Source organism: Myodes glareolus, chromosome 15 (genome assembly GCF_982192425.1).
Source record: "Myodes glareolus chromosome 15, mMyoGla1.1, whole genome shotgun sequence".
NCBI classification, from domain to species: domain Eukaryota; kingdom Metazoa; phylum Chordata; class Mammalia; order Rodentia; family Cricetidae; genus Myodes; species Myodes glareolus.
Genome location: NC_142040.1, coordinates 60,355,958 through 60,374,058, shown reverse-complemented (window position 1 = coordinate 60,374,058; position 18,101 = coordinate 60,355,958). Strand labels below are relative to the sequence as shown.

General features: G+C 35.0%; 1 protein-coding gene and 1 long non-coding RNA gene across 3 annotated transcripts in view; one reads left to right on the top strand and one right to left on the bottom strand.

The window, feature by feature from the left end:
* Positions 1-6,803, top strand: part of LOC146891551 (uncharacterized) — a 73,899-nt gene extending 67,096 nt beyond the window's left edge. Inside the window, exons 2-3 of the long non-coding RNA XR_014996998.2 lie at positions 2,016-2,129; positions 6,294-6,803. This is a non-coding gene — a long non-coding RNA (uncharacterized LOC146891551). The remainder of the gene's footprint in view (positions 1-2,015; positions 2,130-6,293) is intronic.
* Positions 1-18,101, bottom strand: part of LOC125397464 (cadherin-10) — a 186,329-nt gene that overhangs the window by 3,158 nt on the left and 165,070 nt on the right. For both annotated transcript variants that reach the window (XM_085676605.2, XM_048429864.3), the window contains exons 8-11: positions 17,120-17,256; positions 9,379-9,500; positions 2,781-2,889; positions 419-670 (exon numbers count right to left, since the gene is read on the bottom strand). In XM_085676605.2, the coding sequence (XP_085532731.1) occupies positions 419-670; positions 2,781-2,889; positions 9,379-9,500; positions 17,120-17,256 (620 nt within the window). The remainder of the gene's footprint in view (positions 1-418; positions 671-2,780; positions 2,890-9,378; positions 9,501-17,119; positions 17,257-18,101) is intronic.

Genomic DNA, 18,101 nt, shown 5'->3' with positions numbered 1-18,101 from the left:
TGGCCCCTACTAGGCTGGGGCCTGCTCTTCAGTGTGGTGGTTTTTATCCCCAGGGAGACTCTTTTGGAGAAAATAATTATTCCTTGTCAGCAGTTATCAGCTGGAGAGAGCCTTCAGGTTAGGGGCTGGGGGCTTGTGTTACCATATTGCTTTTATTTTATTTTCGGTGTGCATTTTTACATATATTTGAATAATTCCCACAGGTAAGAGTCCTGCTACTTCAATTACCACAAAGACTCCTTTAAACATTACATATTCTGACCAGATAAAATGTTTCTTTGTTATTACTGTTTCCCAGTTAATTTGTGTGGTCTTTAAACTTGAGAGGTGTTGTGTTCTGATGGTAACCCTTCCTATTCAATAACAGACTGAATTAGTCATCCTGGAAGACCATCCCTTTTCCTCTAACACTTCTTACCCAGCAGAATTATGATGCAGAGGAGAATGGCTATCAAGGCACCCGTGCTGAGGCCAGCAGGCAGGAGCAGGGCTTCTGCACTGCAGGACTGCATGTTTCCTTGGCTGTCGCAGGCGCACACTCGGATGGTCAGGGTGCCAGTGCTGCTCTGAATTGGGTAGTCATTATCAGATATCACCACAGGCAATAGATAGGTGCTTATTTCGTGTCGGTTGAAGCCATTTTTTCTGGTTAAAATTCTGGCAGTGTTATCTAAAATAAATTACATAAGTATTACAAATAATTTGAATCAATCAATGTGTTTTTGTTGTGAACGATAGGATTAAATAATCAACAGTTTTTTAAACTATGAATATTTCTATTCAATATGCATAATTTAATTCGAACTAAACCATGTATACTAGAAAATACAGAGAATCTAGTATCATGTACTACCATTTATTTATCCATTTATTTTGAGAAAGGATCTTGTAGCACTGGCTGGACTTGAATAGGATCAGTTCCCTTATAAGGCTCTCAATTACTGAGTTCATGTATTACAGCTCTATGCTCACAAAATTTCAAAATGGTAAACATGAAAATTCATTTATGATGTCTGTACAAATGATAAATATTCTGGAGGTTTGCAAAATATGTCTTTATCAAGGATAATAATCCATATAAATTTTTAAACTTGTTCATGTCTGAATATGTATTTTACATGACAGACTATGCTTCAATCAAATAATTAAACGAAAATGATACAATGTAGTGTAAGCACATAAATAAATAAAGTTATCACGATCCATTAAGATTTAAATATATAATTAAAGGTTAGCAAATATTGAATATTTCTGTACACTGCTTCTATAATAGAAACGTTCCTCCATTGCTAAGGTTGGAGAGCAAACTTGAGTAGGCACTTTGGAAACCAGTATGGTTATTTTTCAGAAAATTAAAAAACAATGTCATATATAAAATTAGATAAAATATTCCATCAAATTATGCAGAATGCAACTCAGTGAGCTCTTCGGGTTGATATTTGTATAAGTTTATTTCTTGTTTGATTTTTTTTTTCCAATTTCTGAGCTGCACTGTTTATTTTGCTGCGTGAGCCCTGGTGACAGTGTGCCACTGCGAGGACGGTCATCTAACCTTTACTAGCTGCAAGGACAGAAATAGACGGACACGTTTTTGGAGAATTGACATTTCTTGTTTGATTAATTTATATAGGTTCAACAATTCTTTCTACATAACAAAATCATAAACTATGTAAAAATTTAACTAAAGTGAGTCTTAAGTGGTCTCTCTGGGACCTTTGTAAGCAGGGCCATGACAGAAGCAATCCTGATCTACATCACTTTTTAACAACTAGTGCTAAGTTTCACAGAAAAATAATCAAAATTAAATAAATCCAGAATCAGGTATTGTCAGTTTGGTACTGAGGATTCAATTTAGACAGCAGCAATCTGATGTCTACGTGTAGATTGCCAGGTTCAGCAAATTGAAATTACGCTGAGGGGTGTTTACCCGAAATTCAGACTCAGCTTCAACATTCTGTATTTCAACTGCTAAGTCTACGTTACTCTTTTCTAATCCAATTACTCTATGTGTCTAGAGTGACAGAAAACATGGACGTTTCACATCCCAAGATTTAGTGAAAGCAAATGTGTCAAATGGATAGCTTCTCTTGACTCATTTATTTGAACATTCTACTGGATGAACTTTCTTGGTGAGTAGCTAGTGTGATGGAAAATGATCCAATGCCTTAAGTATTTTTATGGCACATGAAAACCATCTTCAGGAAATACAGACAGTTGGTCTTGGTAACACTTCCCAGACACCATGAAGGATGTATTGTATATTTGCTAGTGTGGTTACCAGATTCATTTGAAATACACCTGCAGTCACAGTAAGACAAATATATCTTCTTCCAATATGAGCTAAGGTCATTATTTGTTATGAAATATCTTAAATATAGACAAGTTATAATAACAAACATACATACATATTCATGTGTCAGTGTGGATACTTGAACAGTCTACAGTAGCACAGTTCTCATGATACTTATTTATCAACATTTAAAATATCATAGTAATTTTTACAATATTAACTATCTGGAGCCCTTCTAATAATTTCAACATTAAATCTTCCTCTGAACACCCATAGATTGATAAATTATTGTATTATTCTAAATTTAAGAGAGTAAGTAACCTCAAAAAATACTGTAGGAATACATTACTAAATACAGAGTGAACAGATTTTTAAGCTTATATCATTGTTAATATGAAGCATAAATAAATGGCTTGTTATATTGCAATAATTACTTTGGGGGAAATTCCCATTTATGTCATATTAGATAAGAAAAGAGTTCAAAAATGACCTTCATTATCCTGTACTGTGAAATTGGGATTAACAGCAGCCAAACTGAAGAAAAACTTCTGACCACCTAAGGGATCATCTTTGTCAACCGCACTTATGGTCTGTATCAGCTGTAGAAAAGAGAGAATTAGAGCCATCACATTCCTGTGGGTAAAACAGGAACCATATATGTCATTTAGAAACATTCTACAAATAGCATTATACAGACTAAGCAGGTTATATTTAAGTGCATCTGTGCACTCACATGCGTGCACACACACGGGCAGTGATAATGTGCATAAAATGACATGAATTTTGAAAGAACAAATGTGAAAGCTTGGAAGGAAGAAGGGATGGCGAAAGATGTGATTGAATTACAATATCAAAAATAAAAGCTACAACAAAACTTGTAAAAGTAAATTGATTTTGATCCTCATACACAAATATTTTAGTAAACACAACTTTTAATGATTGCTTTGCTTTTGTGAACTCTTGAGTTTTCTTTCAAAATGCCACATGACATTCTTTGAGGTTTTCAAACAAATGTAGGGAAATATTTGCTGTAACTGAGTTATTTGAATTAAAGCCATGATCTAGGAGATTTAATTTGGAAACTTATTGGGGGTTAGATTTTTGCCTTGCTGAAATATTAAATGTGAAAATGTTAAAATGAACCCAGAAATTTTAGGGTTGGGTGTGGTAGCGCAAACCTAGTCCCAGTACTAAGAATCCAGAGGAAGGTGGATCTGTGAGCTCAAGGTCAGTCTGATCTATAAAGAGAATTCTGAGACAACAGGGTCTGCCTCAAAACAAAACAAGAAACAAAATAAAAATACAGGAAAAAAAGAGAAAGAAATAGAAACTTTATAGGTAATACATGATTTTCCAAAAGAAAAACTTTTAATTAAAAAGAAAAGGATTATCTACTTCATTTATAAATACAGTTTAAGATAGACTATATCTATATATCACAGGAATGACTATTTTACGTATCAACTTTGATTTTAAAGCAATAGACATTTTAAGCAAAAATCTAGGGGGCTAAACATATGGTTTGGCAATCAAGAGCCTTTGTTGGTTATCCAGAGAACCTGTGTCAAGTTCACAGAACAAATATTCAGCAGTTCACAAACATCCGCAATTCAGCTCCAAGGGATGTGACCACCTCCTTCTGACTCTGTGGGCACTGAAATACATGTGTTGTAAAGACACACACACACACACATACGGGCAGTACCATATCTTGCTTTATATGTCTGATATGTTCTTTATATGTTTAACACATGGAACAGTGCATCAGGGGTGGATATTTATATACTCTGGTAGACTATTCTCTATTTTCCACTTATACACATAATGTTTTAAAAATCAATTTCAGAAAAACATCAAAAGGTTACAGTTCTTGAATAAGCATTTGAACTTATTCTTAGAATAATACACTTTTAAAGCATTAGTTCAACATTGTATGCATACTTGGTAAAACATTTCTTGAGTTTTGTTGATTTAACATAAATTTCAAGCTTAAAACATTATGTAAAATGATTAGGCATATGATCAAATTATTATTATATTATATTAAATTAATATTTAATTTCCTTTCAATTTGTTTCCTTTCAAAACATGTAATAACAATAACAGTAAAAATATTCTACTTATTATAATTCTAATTATTTTAAAAAGCAATTCAAAAGTTTTAATTAAACCACACAAAGTATTATGCTGTTTTCTATAAATAATGAACAAGAATAATCATTTAAGTGTTGAAATAATTGTAAAACAGTATTAAATCATGGATGACTATTTATTATAAGAATAAAGAAAAACGTATTGTAATAGAATAAAATATAGAACCGAAACTTGAATGCATTCAAGACAAAAATGTGCAAATAATGGTAACAGGCTTGTGGTCCTTAAAAGTTATTAATTCATTTGTTTCTCCTTGCCTAACTTTACTTTTATAGTTTCCCTATTAAAAAGTGATTCATTAGTGTATTGAAGAAAAAAATAAATACCACAAAAAAATTAACAAAAGGTGAAAAACCAATGGAAGTTTTTAGTCACTAAGATCAATGCTAATATATAGAGAATATATATACATATACATATATATATATACATATACTTACACACACACACACACACACACACACATATATGGAGAGCTAATGATCCTTTAAAGAAAAATTGCAATATCTCAAAATAACATTTGTAGTTGTTATTTCAAATTAAAGTTTCAATCTATTTTTATAGAATAAAATAATATAATTTTGAGGATCAAGGTCCGCTTAGTTAAATGTGTGTAGAGGACATTATGAAATTTACCTGACATCAAATGAAATGCGTATACTGATTAAGGATTATCATGCCAATTAATTAACGATTGGTGGTTAACTGAATCACGGTCTTACAGAAAGAGCAGCAGTATTAACGGGACAATAAACCAAATGACACAGCTGAGTCTCTCCCTTTCCCGAACACAAGTTCATGACCAAAATAAAAATTAGATTTCCTCTGGCTCAGCAAGGACTCACTATTTTATTGCATCTTAATATTACAAAAAGAAAAAAAACAACAACAGTGCTTTTGATTATTTATTCCAAGTCCGAGATAGAATACATTCAGCTCAGTCCTTAGCAGTCACAGAGCTGACGTGTATTTCACATCCTACAGGAACTTCAAGGCTGTTTCAAGGATCCTAACAAAATGAAGCGTGGGTGGATGTGGGGTGGATTCTTAGATGCACAAAGGAAAGCAATACATTCTTTGAAGATACTGAACTTTTTCTGTGAGAAGACAAGCAATTCTTGGTGCAAACTTTCCTTTGCCCTGGTCAAACCCACGTTGTGAGGGATGCATTGGAGAACATATGTTGCCTATTTTGGGTCTGATAAACCTTGGCTGCCACCTTACTTGATGTGTAATGTCAGTTGATGATATTGTTTGATACCATCCACTCTCCCTGAGAGACTCCTTCAAAAGATGCTTTGAGATGCAAATGCTCATTTGTTCCCTTGGACATGAAAATATCCTCACCAGCTGAAGGAGAGGATATGAGGGAGGGAAATGCATGTGAAAAGAGCCAGCTCTCCTTCTCACTTCTAACAACTTTCTGTTTTTAAGGATGTGAGAGTTTAGTATCCAAATTTAGGCGTGAAAGAAGCCAATTAGCTTCATCTCAGTGGCATGTTGCGTCCTTTATAAAGGAAATGCACCTTTCTTAAATCAAGGAACTGACAAGACCAGGGACAGGGATGCAAAGGAAAACGTGGTGGTTCTAGTTTTACTTCTGACTTACCCACTTGTCCACACACCAAATGAGTGGGATAATACCCCATGCTGTAGATCTGTTACCTAAAGAACTCCTAAATTACAGGGCTACTGTTTGAAGTAAGGAACTCAAGAGACTTGGCTCTAGAAGGGATCCCAGGTGTCCACAGAGATATCCCCAGCTAGGTCCTTGGGCAGCAGAGGAGAGGGTGCCTGAACTGGCCTTGCCCCACTATCACACTGATGATTATCTTGAATATCACCATAGAATCTTCGTCCAGCGATGAATGGAGATAGAGACAGAGACCCTCATCAGAGCAACGGACAGAGCCCCGAAGGTCCAGTTGAAGGGCAGAAGGAGGGAGAAGATGAGCAAGGAAGTCAGGACCCTGAGGGTTGGTCCACCCACTGAGACAGTGTGCCTGTTCTAATGGGAGCTCATCAAATCCAGCTGGACCGGGTCTGAACAAGCATGCAATCCAACAGGACTCCCTGATTGTGGCTGACAAAGGTGGCTGACAGAGAAGCCATTGCTAAAGGCACTAGGACTTGTTTCTACTGCATGTACTGGCTTTTTGGTACCCTAGTCTATATGGATGCACAGCTTCCTAGGCCTGGATGTTGTGGGGAGGGTCTTGGACTTCCCTCAGGGCAGGGTTCCCTGCTGTCTCTCAAGCAGGGAGGGAGGGAGAGGAGGGTGAGTAGGGGAAAGGGAGGAAATTGGGAGGCGGGCAAAAGTGTAAATTTTTGAATGGAAAAATAAAAAATAAATAAAAATGATAGCTCAAGTTTATTCAAAGGACCCCATACTCAATTTTCTTAGGAGCTTGGGAGACCTAACTGGTAAGTGGATTTCACCCAGGGTTTAGTGAAAAAGTCAGTGAATAACCACTTTGTTTTATTCGGATGCCTTAACTTTCAAGTCCAAATTCACTCCCCTCCCTCTTCCTAAATGGTTTTGCTTTTTGAGAAATAATATGTAGCGCGGGCTGTCCTTGAGCACACTCTGTAGGTAGGAAAACTTTGAACACCTGATAATCTTGTCTCAGTCTCACAAAGGCTGGGAGTACACATACCAACACATTCTACTCATGATTTCATGTATAAAAGTCTTGTTCCAACGAAAACATTTCTCATGCAATCATACGAAAACAAACTAGTCAGAATAAGAAGAATTAATCTGGGCATGTGTGCACAAGTGGCTAGTTAGAAAAAGTTAGTCACATTCTTCATATTAAAGTTCTCAGAACTCAGTAAATACTTTTTAATGCAAGCATTATATTCTTTTCCTCCATTAACTATTTTTGAAATAATCAAAAAGTCTTGAGACATTGTAGGTTAGCTACAGTGAACAAGAGAGAAAGCACAAGGAAATACATTCTTTTTTTATTATTTTGAATACATCAGTATTTTAGTATTTATGCCTCCACTGGTCTGAAAGGTATCTCTTGAAAAATCAAATTTAATAATCATGGAGGAAGCAATGCATGTAGTAGTAGCAAAGTGGATAATTTATCACTCTCAGAAAAGATTTTAGTTTAAACCATGCTGAGCCTGTCGGTCAAGCACGGCTGGCATGGTATTTTTAGGGTAGACACTGCTTCACTGCTTCATTAGAAATGTTAGGAGCACCTAAGTTATTTAAATATTCAGAAGTAAACATTTCCATAACATTTGAAGTAAAAAAATCCAATTGCAGTAATTCTATCCTTTCAAACAATAGACAAGCTATTGAATTTTCGTTAGAATATTCACAAGAAGAGTTATTTGACAATGCAATTTGCATAAAAATATAGCAATGACATTGATGTTTATAAAAGCATTAAATGATGTCAAAACACAACACAGTTTCTCAATGGCTTCTCTATCTCTAATAAAATGCTTTTGATTCCCAATTATTATTTATAATATGCAGCTTCCTTCTGTGAAGACAGCACTCAAGACAATTAAGAGCATTTCTCTCAGCCATATATGCTGAAGCTTTTCAAACAAGAAAATGAGTCCACTGAGGAAATTATTTAAATAATTCCAAACAAAGCTGATGTGGAAAGAATGCTTCAAAGAATGAAAATGAAGTCATTAAGTGTTTTATGTGTTGCCACACTTAGGAGAAACACAGGAAATCCACAGCAGTGAATGCGGCTGCCTTACTTCAAAACATGTTCACATACAACTCAGCACTGACTGTTTCAGTGAACCTGTGCACCTGTCTCTGCATTTCTAGAGTCTCACTGCCAACATCCTGCAGCGATGGAGATATTCTAAGGAAAAGCTTTGTGTCGAGAGTTATCTTATTAGACTACTGAAAAAGTAGTCAACAAAAAATTGAAAATTTCTCAGGAATCTCATACTGAAGAACAAAAGGCTGAAACTAGGCACTTGCCACGGGAGAAACTTGTCTCCCCAAAAGAGTTCAAATAATTTGGACAGTCACGCAGAACACCTCACAGGAGAAATTGGAACTGATACAAGGTAGTGGCAATGATGGGAAGGGTCACACTTGACAGGTAATTCTTTATGATGCATATTCCATGAAACTTGTTTAACCAAATCCTTATGCTGGGACTCAAAGATGGATCAGTTAGACAGACACCACTGGCCTTTTTATTTATCTTTCCCAACCTTGCCAGGTTGAATAAATCATGTTTCTCTGCCTTTCACTCTTACATGTGTACTTAATTGATTTCTTGAGAATGGGTGGTGGAGTCCACCTGACACTAGAGCTGTTAGGGCCCAAGCTCTGACCGTTAAAGAATGTATGGTAGTGCATGCATCAAAGCACTAGGGAGACAGAGGCAGGAGGATGTCCGTGACTTTGAGGCCAGCCTGATCTACAAAGTGATCCTAGGATAGCCAGGACTGTTACACAGAGAAAGCCTGTCTTGAAAACACAAAACAAAGAAACAAATTAGCAAACAAGTAAAAAAATAAAAATAATAAACTGTACTAATAATCATCCTCTGTTCCTCTAAATGGTTAATAATGTAGAACCAATGGCATGGCATGGAACACATTCTGGTAGTTTTTCTGATTCTGTAATTTTTAAAATTTAAAGTTATTTCCCACATCTCAACTTTTATGGGAGAGACAATATCTTCTTACTACTATATGGTTATAATTATAATGTAGAGTAAGATCTCATTATTTCTCGCATTAAAATTTTAAAAAGGAACTGAGAAATGTAATTGCTAAAATACTTTCAACTTTATAAACATCAACCACTTTCTAAACTTTTAATGAGAATATAAATAAATGTTCCTCACTCAATTTGTCTCATTTTTTCCAAGATTTTAACCAAAACACATTTTACACACAACTGGATCATCCTGAATAGGAGTTGTAGAGTTGCTCACCTGCCCGGGTCTGGCATTTTCACATACAAATGTATCATAAAACACAGCAAACTGTGGAGCATTGTCATTCACATCCAAAATCCTCACAAAAACAGACACACGAGTTGTCTCTTTGGGATTATCTAGAAGGAGGAAATGAAAACAGTGTTTAGGGAGACAAAGTTGTGTGCAGAATTCAATTGAGATAATCTTCTTGGGGACATTGAGTGCTCATATCCAAATAAATATCATATCCACTTTCCTGATGCAATAAATAAATGCAATAAAGAAAATTACTATAGAGTCTAGTTACCTAGTTATAAATTCTGTTATAAGTAGGCACAAGAGTACCATTATTTTAAACATTCCTTTTAAAAGTACAATACAATGTTGTTGATTTCATATTATATATGTGTCCCTAACAACCAATTATGAGATTGTATTATAGAATTATTAAATTCTTGCTATACATGGCCATGTCTCTTAATTACGAACCACTTTTTTATTTTTAATTTTTTTAATTGAGAATAGATTCTTTTCTCATAAAATATATTCCAATCAGAGTTTTCCTTCACTCTAATGAAGAAACAATAGGAAATAGATTAAGTACTTGGTCAATATCACCAACTTCTAAAACTCATCACTTTGTTTATTTCTAGAATGAAAACATTTTCAAACATCTACTTTAAAATCTTCATTTGGAAACTGGACGACATGGATACGATTTAACATTTTATTAGATAAAAATATAGCAAAAACATTTTTGATATATTCATCAGTGATGACATTAAATAGAACTTTAGTATTTTATTTTTATTCATTTATTTTATGTGCATGTGTATCTATATTTGTGTGCACATAAATACCACACGGTAAGTGGTAGACAGATGATAACTGTGGTATGAAGGTTTTGCCTTCCACTGTGTGGGACTCAGTAACTGAACTATGGTTGTCAGGCTTGGCACTAAGTGCCTTTTACAATAGAAAAAGGCATCACACTAGCTCCAAGAGCGACTTTGTATATCAGTTTATTTTATTCAAACCAGCTTCCAAACAATAAACAGTGAATTCATTACATCTGCCATATTAAAAATGGTGAAATTAAAAGCATCACATTTGTTATGAAGAAAGATAAATTTTACTTATTGCTTTGATTGATGAATGAAATTTTAAAACCTGTCTATTTAGCTTGGCCTTAATATCATCCTCGTATTTGTCATAATGGCATTATGCATGTCATGTGTATTCTAGGCAGCCCTACTGATAGCTGAGTGCTTTACATGATGGATTCAAGTTAAAGTCATTTAGACTTCATAATGCTGGTTATATGAACACAGTGAAATTTGCATGCAAATGTGGCCAGTCACAAGTAGAAAGTCATATAAAAGATATTTGTGCTTCATGTTCAAGGCAGTATTATTCACAAGAATCAAGAAATGTAGTATGCCCATCAAATTAAGCATGCAGAGATAAAGTGAGGTACATAAACACAACAGAAGGATAAGTAGTTATAAACAGAATGAAATCATTCATAAGAGTCAATATGTATGGAACTGAAAAATATTGTAAGTAAGGCAAGTATACACAGGTACTACATGATTGAAGTTATATGTTTAGTCAGAGCATTGCGGTCACAGACACTGATGAATCACAGTGGTTTTTAGAGGTATTGGAAAATAGAATGGAGGAAGGATAAGCAAGGCCGATGAATATATCCTAACAGACAAGTGTATTCTGGTGTGCTATTCCACGGTAGAGATATTACACAAATAAGACAATAGTGCATACTTTATTTATTTTTTTTTAAATTCAGAATTTCATACCTTCAAAGTACTTACTGAAATATAAGTTCAGCAATTCAAATTTATTGAGTTTTCCAAAGAAATCAAGTACAAAACAGTACTAACCTCTTCACATGACAAATGTGCACAGAAACATTAATCAGTTCACCCAAATTTTACACATTGTAATACCTCAGACAAGAGTCAAATTTAGAAAGACAGCCTGGGGTCAATGTTTAAGATTTTCTGCCTGGCATAATCATCTCTGTGAATCCACTAATAGATCCAGTAGTATCACAGACTACACAAATTCTCTACACTCCTTTAAAGTCTTATTCTGGAAAAGAATTAAGTCTATTATGTCTAAATAAAATGGAGTTAAAGAAATTGTACATTTCCTAAAGTACTCAGACATTAACCTGTTGAAATTATGTTTAATAAAATCTTCCATCCATCTTCTAGCTAGCAAAGCTGATGTCATTTATATATACATACATGTATTACTTTACCTCTTGAATAGTGGAAGGTCTGCTTCCTTGAGAGAACCATTTTGTATTTAAGTTAAATAGTGCATACTTTAAAAGTCAAAGATTTTAAAAGTTCATAGTAAAGATTATTAGAAGTGATTCAGGAACTGATCAAAACAATATGCAGTAGATACACATATAAAACAGTTAACAGTAATATTAATATGTAAAATTAATTCTTGTATATCAATAAAATAAAAAAATTTAAGAGATTAGACAGTCTATAACTGTTAAATATTTTAAATATTTGTTAAAAATTGTTACATATTTAGACAAAATGGTTATGAAAACCATTGCTTACTCTATAGATGTTCAGTTTTTCCAATATTTTTCTTTGTGTTTTACAAACACACAAATAAAAAATGTTATTGAGTCCCAATGTAATATGTATTGCAATTTGAAAGAGTTTACCACCCTTTTTATATAACTATACTTTTACTAAATTAATGATTCTATGCAGCTAAAAGCTGATCTCTGATCAGGAGGATTCATAAGGCTAATGGACTATAGAGCAAAGGCTGCAGGGTTCTATATAATTTGAAATATAATTTTCTTCTTTTCTATCCACAAAAGGAAAATATCAATTTAAATTGATAAAAATCTATTTCTTTTAGTCTTGCCAAAGTCTTAATTCGCATGTATTCAGCCAGCAGAATTTTATTTTAGGAGTTTTCAAACTCTTACTGTACACAACACTAGTTTGGGCCCCAGAGACAAGTGAGCTGGGTTGACTCTCAATTTCACAGTTTATGCAGTTTAATTTGGGGCCATATATTCTCTCCACTTCTCTTCTTCCTCAGTTTATGAAATAAATATCAAGTAGAAAGTCCCATCTCATATGAGTTTTTAAGAAAACTAGATAAGAATTCTTTTTAACAGAGCATCAATTTTGAGATTAGGTCTCAAAATGTGTCAATTATTACCACAAAATCATCTTTATAACCATTAACATAACTTCATTTCCTTCTGTTACTTAGGAGTTTTGTGCTAATTTCCCTCACAATAAAGTATACATAATAAAAATATATGAATAGTGCTGTCAGTTTCTTTCCACTTACATGAATCTGATGAGTACTTAGGCGAGAAGTAGAAAAAAAAAGAAATAAAACATAACAAAACAAATGCACAAACAAACAAAAATAGAAAAGCAATGCTGTTCTTCCTTGTTCCTCATACTTAGTTGACTAATACTTAGAGGTAGGTATATCCAGCTACAAATGGAGTCTTAGCTTCCTGGTTACTTGTTGGTGTAGAGGAAAACGATAAAGCATCTTTCTAGAATATGATTTTCTTCCTATTGAAAGAGTGAGATGTATGCAAAATATTTATTTTTACTATTCTTAGAACAAACTCAACTCATGTGGGAAGGTCCACTTTCTAATTATGCTAATGGAGACAAAAGAGACAAAGAAGTTTCCTAGCTAAGAAACTGCTTCGTGAAACCCTTTTCTATCACAGTAGGAAGACTGTTCAACCTCTTTCCAAATAACTTTGAATCAAAAGCTAAATCCACAGGGATGAATGTGCTTTATAAAGCGTAAGGCCTGGAGTCATCTATTCAGAAGACAGTGCTTACTCTAATCTTTTTTGCTGGCAGATGCTACCGCTTATGTATAAATAAAAGTATAAAGCATTCCAAGGAAGAATTATACTGAATAGCAGCTGGCTTATATTTACCACCTGAATCTCCCTCAGAATCCTTCAGGGAAACTGTACTATAACAAGGATGCATGAGCAATAAAGGCATTCAGGATGTATGTCCTCAAGTAAGGCCATTCCTATGCATGCATAAGCTTTTCCAATCATCAAAAAAAAAAAGGCAAGCTTGAATCATTCTCTTGAATCTTGAGGATTCCAAAAGATGTGATTTCTCTGTATTCATTAAACAATCATTTTCTCAATATATTTCATATGTATACATATATATGTGTATATATATATGTGCAATATGATCAGTTTCTAGATGTACTTATAGGAACTCGTTGGCTTCCTGTGTATTCCAAGATTCCAAGTTTATTATGAAGTCACCGATTGTGACATTAATTTTAGAGTCTAGCATTTTCCACCTGGCATTTTAAAATATTTTTTTTAAGAAGGGGAAAAGAATTACGCCATGCTATAATGCACTGAATAATTACCTGAGGGAAACTGCACTTGTCACACGATGTGACATTTGCTGTGTAACATAGAATTAAACCGTTAGAGGCGGACCTGGAAACACATCAGTAAGGGATGCCTTTACACATTCCACTGCCCTGCTCAGGACTTGGTGAGGGGCACACTTACCATCAACCCAGTGTTTAAAGTGTGGTGAAACAAGTCTCTGGATGTGTTTTGCTTCCATCCTCATTGCATTAAATGCCCAGCACAGCATAATGGGACCCTGGTTTCCTGAGCTTGGCAGGTGGGCATTTCTAGCACTCATTGCACAGATTGATTTCACTTAAGGGCAAGAATAGGCTTAGCTCTTAAGAAGTAATTGGCTTAGCTTTTTACAGAATCATAATTACTTCAACTAGCTTTAGAAGTTAAATTTCTCAAAGTATCTGAAATAGAAAATGCAATTCCAAGCTCAGTGAGCTTGAATAAGGATCTTGAGCGGAGCAGACAGCACAAACAATCAGATTCCAGAAGCTCCAAATTGGATCTCATTAGATACAGAAGACAGAGAAATAGAAGTCTTCCTGATAGGAGAAAATATGTTTTTAAACTGATAGCCTCAAAAGACACCACCATTTATAACTCCCTAAACAAAGCACGATTTGGGGAAAGCGGAAGTGAATCTCTATTTAATCCCAGCTAGAATGCTGAAGCTAAATCCATTATTTCAGTTAAAATCCTGGAACGGTGTTCTGACTAGGCTACTTGAACAATTCTGAAACTTTGAGTGACTGGTTTTAGTTTGCGATAATTGGTTTCAATAGCTCTGTTTGGACAGTTGCTTGTAGACTCAATATGACACGTATGGAATTTATAGACAGTTTCTTGTAAACGGATACTGTTCTTTTGTTTTCAGGCAGCCCAGATGCGAATAATCACACAGAAACTATGTTAATTACAACACTGTTTGGCCAATGGTTCAGACTTCGTACTTACTAACTCTTATAAGTTAGCCCATTTCCATTAATCTGTGTATCGTTGTGTGGCTGTGGCTTACCTAAGGTTTTGTCCGGTGTCTTTCTCCTTTAGGAGCTACTTGGTGTCTCCCTACTTCTGCCTACTATCTCTATATATTTCTGTTCAGATTTCCCACCTAGAATTATTCTGCCCTGCCACAGGCTGAAGCAATTTATTAACCAATGGTAATAAAACAGCATGCAGAGGGGGAAATCACCCATCAGTTTCTTAACATGACTCAGCTGAAAGTTAAAACTTCTTATTAGAAGTATACCGAGATCCACAGCTCAGCACTGGGCTGCACTCCTGGAGTCCAGTCATAGAGAGGGAGGCATGATGTTATGAGAAACCAGCCCAAGGCAAAGACGGGGATACCCACAGAAATAGCTGAATTGAGCTACTGGGAGTTAATTGAACCCAGAATGACAGCTGGGCTGCCAGCGTAAGATCCTATGAATGTGGGTGACAATTGTGTGGCATGGGCAGTTTGTGGCGCCACTAGCAGTGGAACCAGTATTTATCTCTAGAGCATGATCTGGCTCTTTGGAGCCCATCCCCGTGGAGGGATACCACGCTTACCTAGATACAAGCAGGGGGAACCTTGGACTTGCTTCAAGTAATATGACAGACTGTTGACTCCTCATGGAAGGCCTCACAGTCTCTGAGGAAAGGGTGGGGGTGGGGTGGGGAGAATATTGGGGAGTGGGCAGGAGAGAGGGGGAACTGGGACTGGTATGTAAAATAAGATGGCTTTAAAAATAAAAAAAAATAAAGTGTACAAAGCTGCTCTGCCTTCTAATGGGTTCAGCAAGGGATTGGGCACTGGGAGGTTTTTTATTAGCATGGGTATGTGACTTTTTCAGTTCTTTATGGTGTAACAGACTGCACATTTGATGTAAGGCTTTGTTGCCACTGTCTCAAATTTCTTCATGGTTTTTGTCTCTTGTTTGTTCTACCAGATATGATAAAGCTCTTGTTCTTTCAGGCATTTCCCCAACATCACTCTGATTCAGGCTTCTTGCCTTCTGAGTGCAGGGATTATAGGCATGTGCTGTCTCATAACGATTTCCAACAGTCCACTGAAGAATGACAACGGCATCCACAATGGTAGAATCCTTTCTGGGAGCAATATCTGGGGCAGTTTTAGAAATGTATAGTTCTCAGATTTTAACTTGCCATTTTCTAATTGGATAAACTATTGGTTTTTTAAAGCATGTACAGAATTAAGTGTTAGATCTAGAAGTCAAATAATCAATTTGATTCCCAGTTTACTGCTTCTGGCACTGTGAATTTTTAAAATTAATCTCCAGGGACCAGGATATTCAATGAGATGAGGATGGTAAAAAAAAATTAGCAAAAGAAATTCTAACTTAAAGACCTTTAAGTTAGATGCCTCTACCCTGCCTTGCTGTGGGCACGTGAGCTTGCTGCTTCCTAATTTTAGCTTCACTATACTTCATTGCATGAGTGAAGGAAAATATTGTTGCAGGATTAGTCTTGGACTTTATAACATGAATGAGAAATATCCAGCACTGAATTTTGTTTGCAAGGAAATGCAGTGTCCAACATCTTATCTCCAACTTTCTTTTTCCTCTACCTAGACACATCTGGGAATGCTATGAATTCAACCCAGGACTGATTTTCCCCCCAAGACAAATTATTAGAGGATGGTATTAAGAAGGCCATCACATAACAGCATGAAATGATGCCCATCTCAATAGAGCAACAATTCTCCACATAGAAATACAAGAAAATGAATAAAAAATACAAACAAGTAAATCAGGGAACACAACATATCAGGAAGAGAATATGACAGAGATCACACAGAAAATAAGGAACACTAAAGCTCAGAAAGAAGAATTAGTTGACAGTCTCATTAAGAGATTAGGCTAAGCAGAAAAAAATAGCAGAGCTTGAAAACCTAACCTTTGAATTATTAGTGTCAGAGAGAAACAACAAAAGAAAAGTCGGAAAGCATTAAGAGAAAATGCTAGAGCTGTGGGATGTTCTTAAACGAATGAATATTTTCCTCCCTGACTTACCTGAAGGAGAAGAACTACAAAGAAAATTTAAACAATTAGATAATTAACACTCAAATAGTGTCAAAATTCCTGAGAGAAATAACATTTCACTATAGCTGCAAAATGCTTAACTACTCCTCAGTTTAGATAAAAAGGAATTAATAAAACAAATTGATACTTGAAAAAATTATTTTACAGAACACAGTGAAACATAATTTGAATAGAGAGAATATTTCAACATGAGCATACAAATATGTTGAAATGCAGGAATCAAGACATTCACAAAATAAAAATATTCATAACTCTAACTCCTTACTCGTCTCAGAAGCTATAACTGTAAGATTGTGCCATTGAGACAGTTCACGATCCAGGGGCTTTGAAGTATAAAGCGATCCATTTCCAGAATGAATGTTAAAGATTCTGTCAAGGTCAGTATGACGATCCAAAGTGAATCTAGAAATAGATGGTACAGAAAATACAGGGCAGTAATATTGATGGTTTTTATGAGCAAATCATAAAATACAAAGATAAACACTTTATTCATAATTATTGGAAACCATAGAGTGGATGTAGAATATAAACTGTTTCACCTGTTAAAAATGATGTATATGTCACTCAAGGCATGAACTGGCACTTTCTTTTGCTTAGATAAACAATTTCTGTAAATGTTCAATATTTCCATCATTTAAACTACTGCTGGTTGCCATAAAGTTGACTAATTTGCATGTATTTTTGGTACACAGAATAGAGTATTAGATGTAGTTTCATTATCAACTGACAGTACTCAGTTCCCACATTTTATGATGATGAATCACTACAATCGTCTATCATAAAATGTCAGTGTAGGGAACTTAATTTTGTTATTAATGAGAATATTGAAGACAAGATTACTTTCGTCAAAGCAGTACATCACCAGTTTGTGGTAATTTGTAATTTTATATGTGATATCCACCAAGCTTCAGGTTCTTATTCACATGTATTATTATTAAATAAATGCCTTAAGGTCTTTTAAAATTGCTACAGTTCAGTATAAGAAATGCTTATGCATCTATTAAGTCTTTATAAATAAATGAAAACTGCTCTGCTACAAACCGATAGCAGGCATCATGTCATATATCATTTGAAAGCATAATCCCAGCATTTGTCACACAAGGCAGCATAATCAAGGTAAACATCGATACATTTGCCAAACCACATGTTTTGCCATAATCAAATAAAGCAAATCTCTGTTTTCCTGCATCTAGAATAATTTTCAAATAAAAAATTTGTTCACTTGCCAGGGGTTGCACATACCGTTA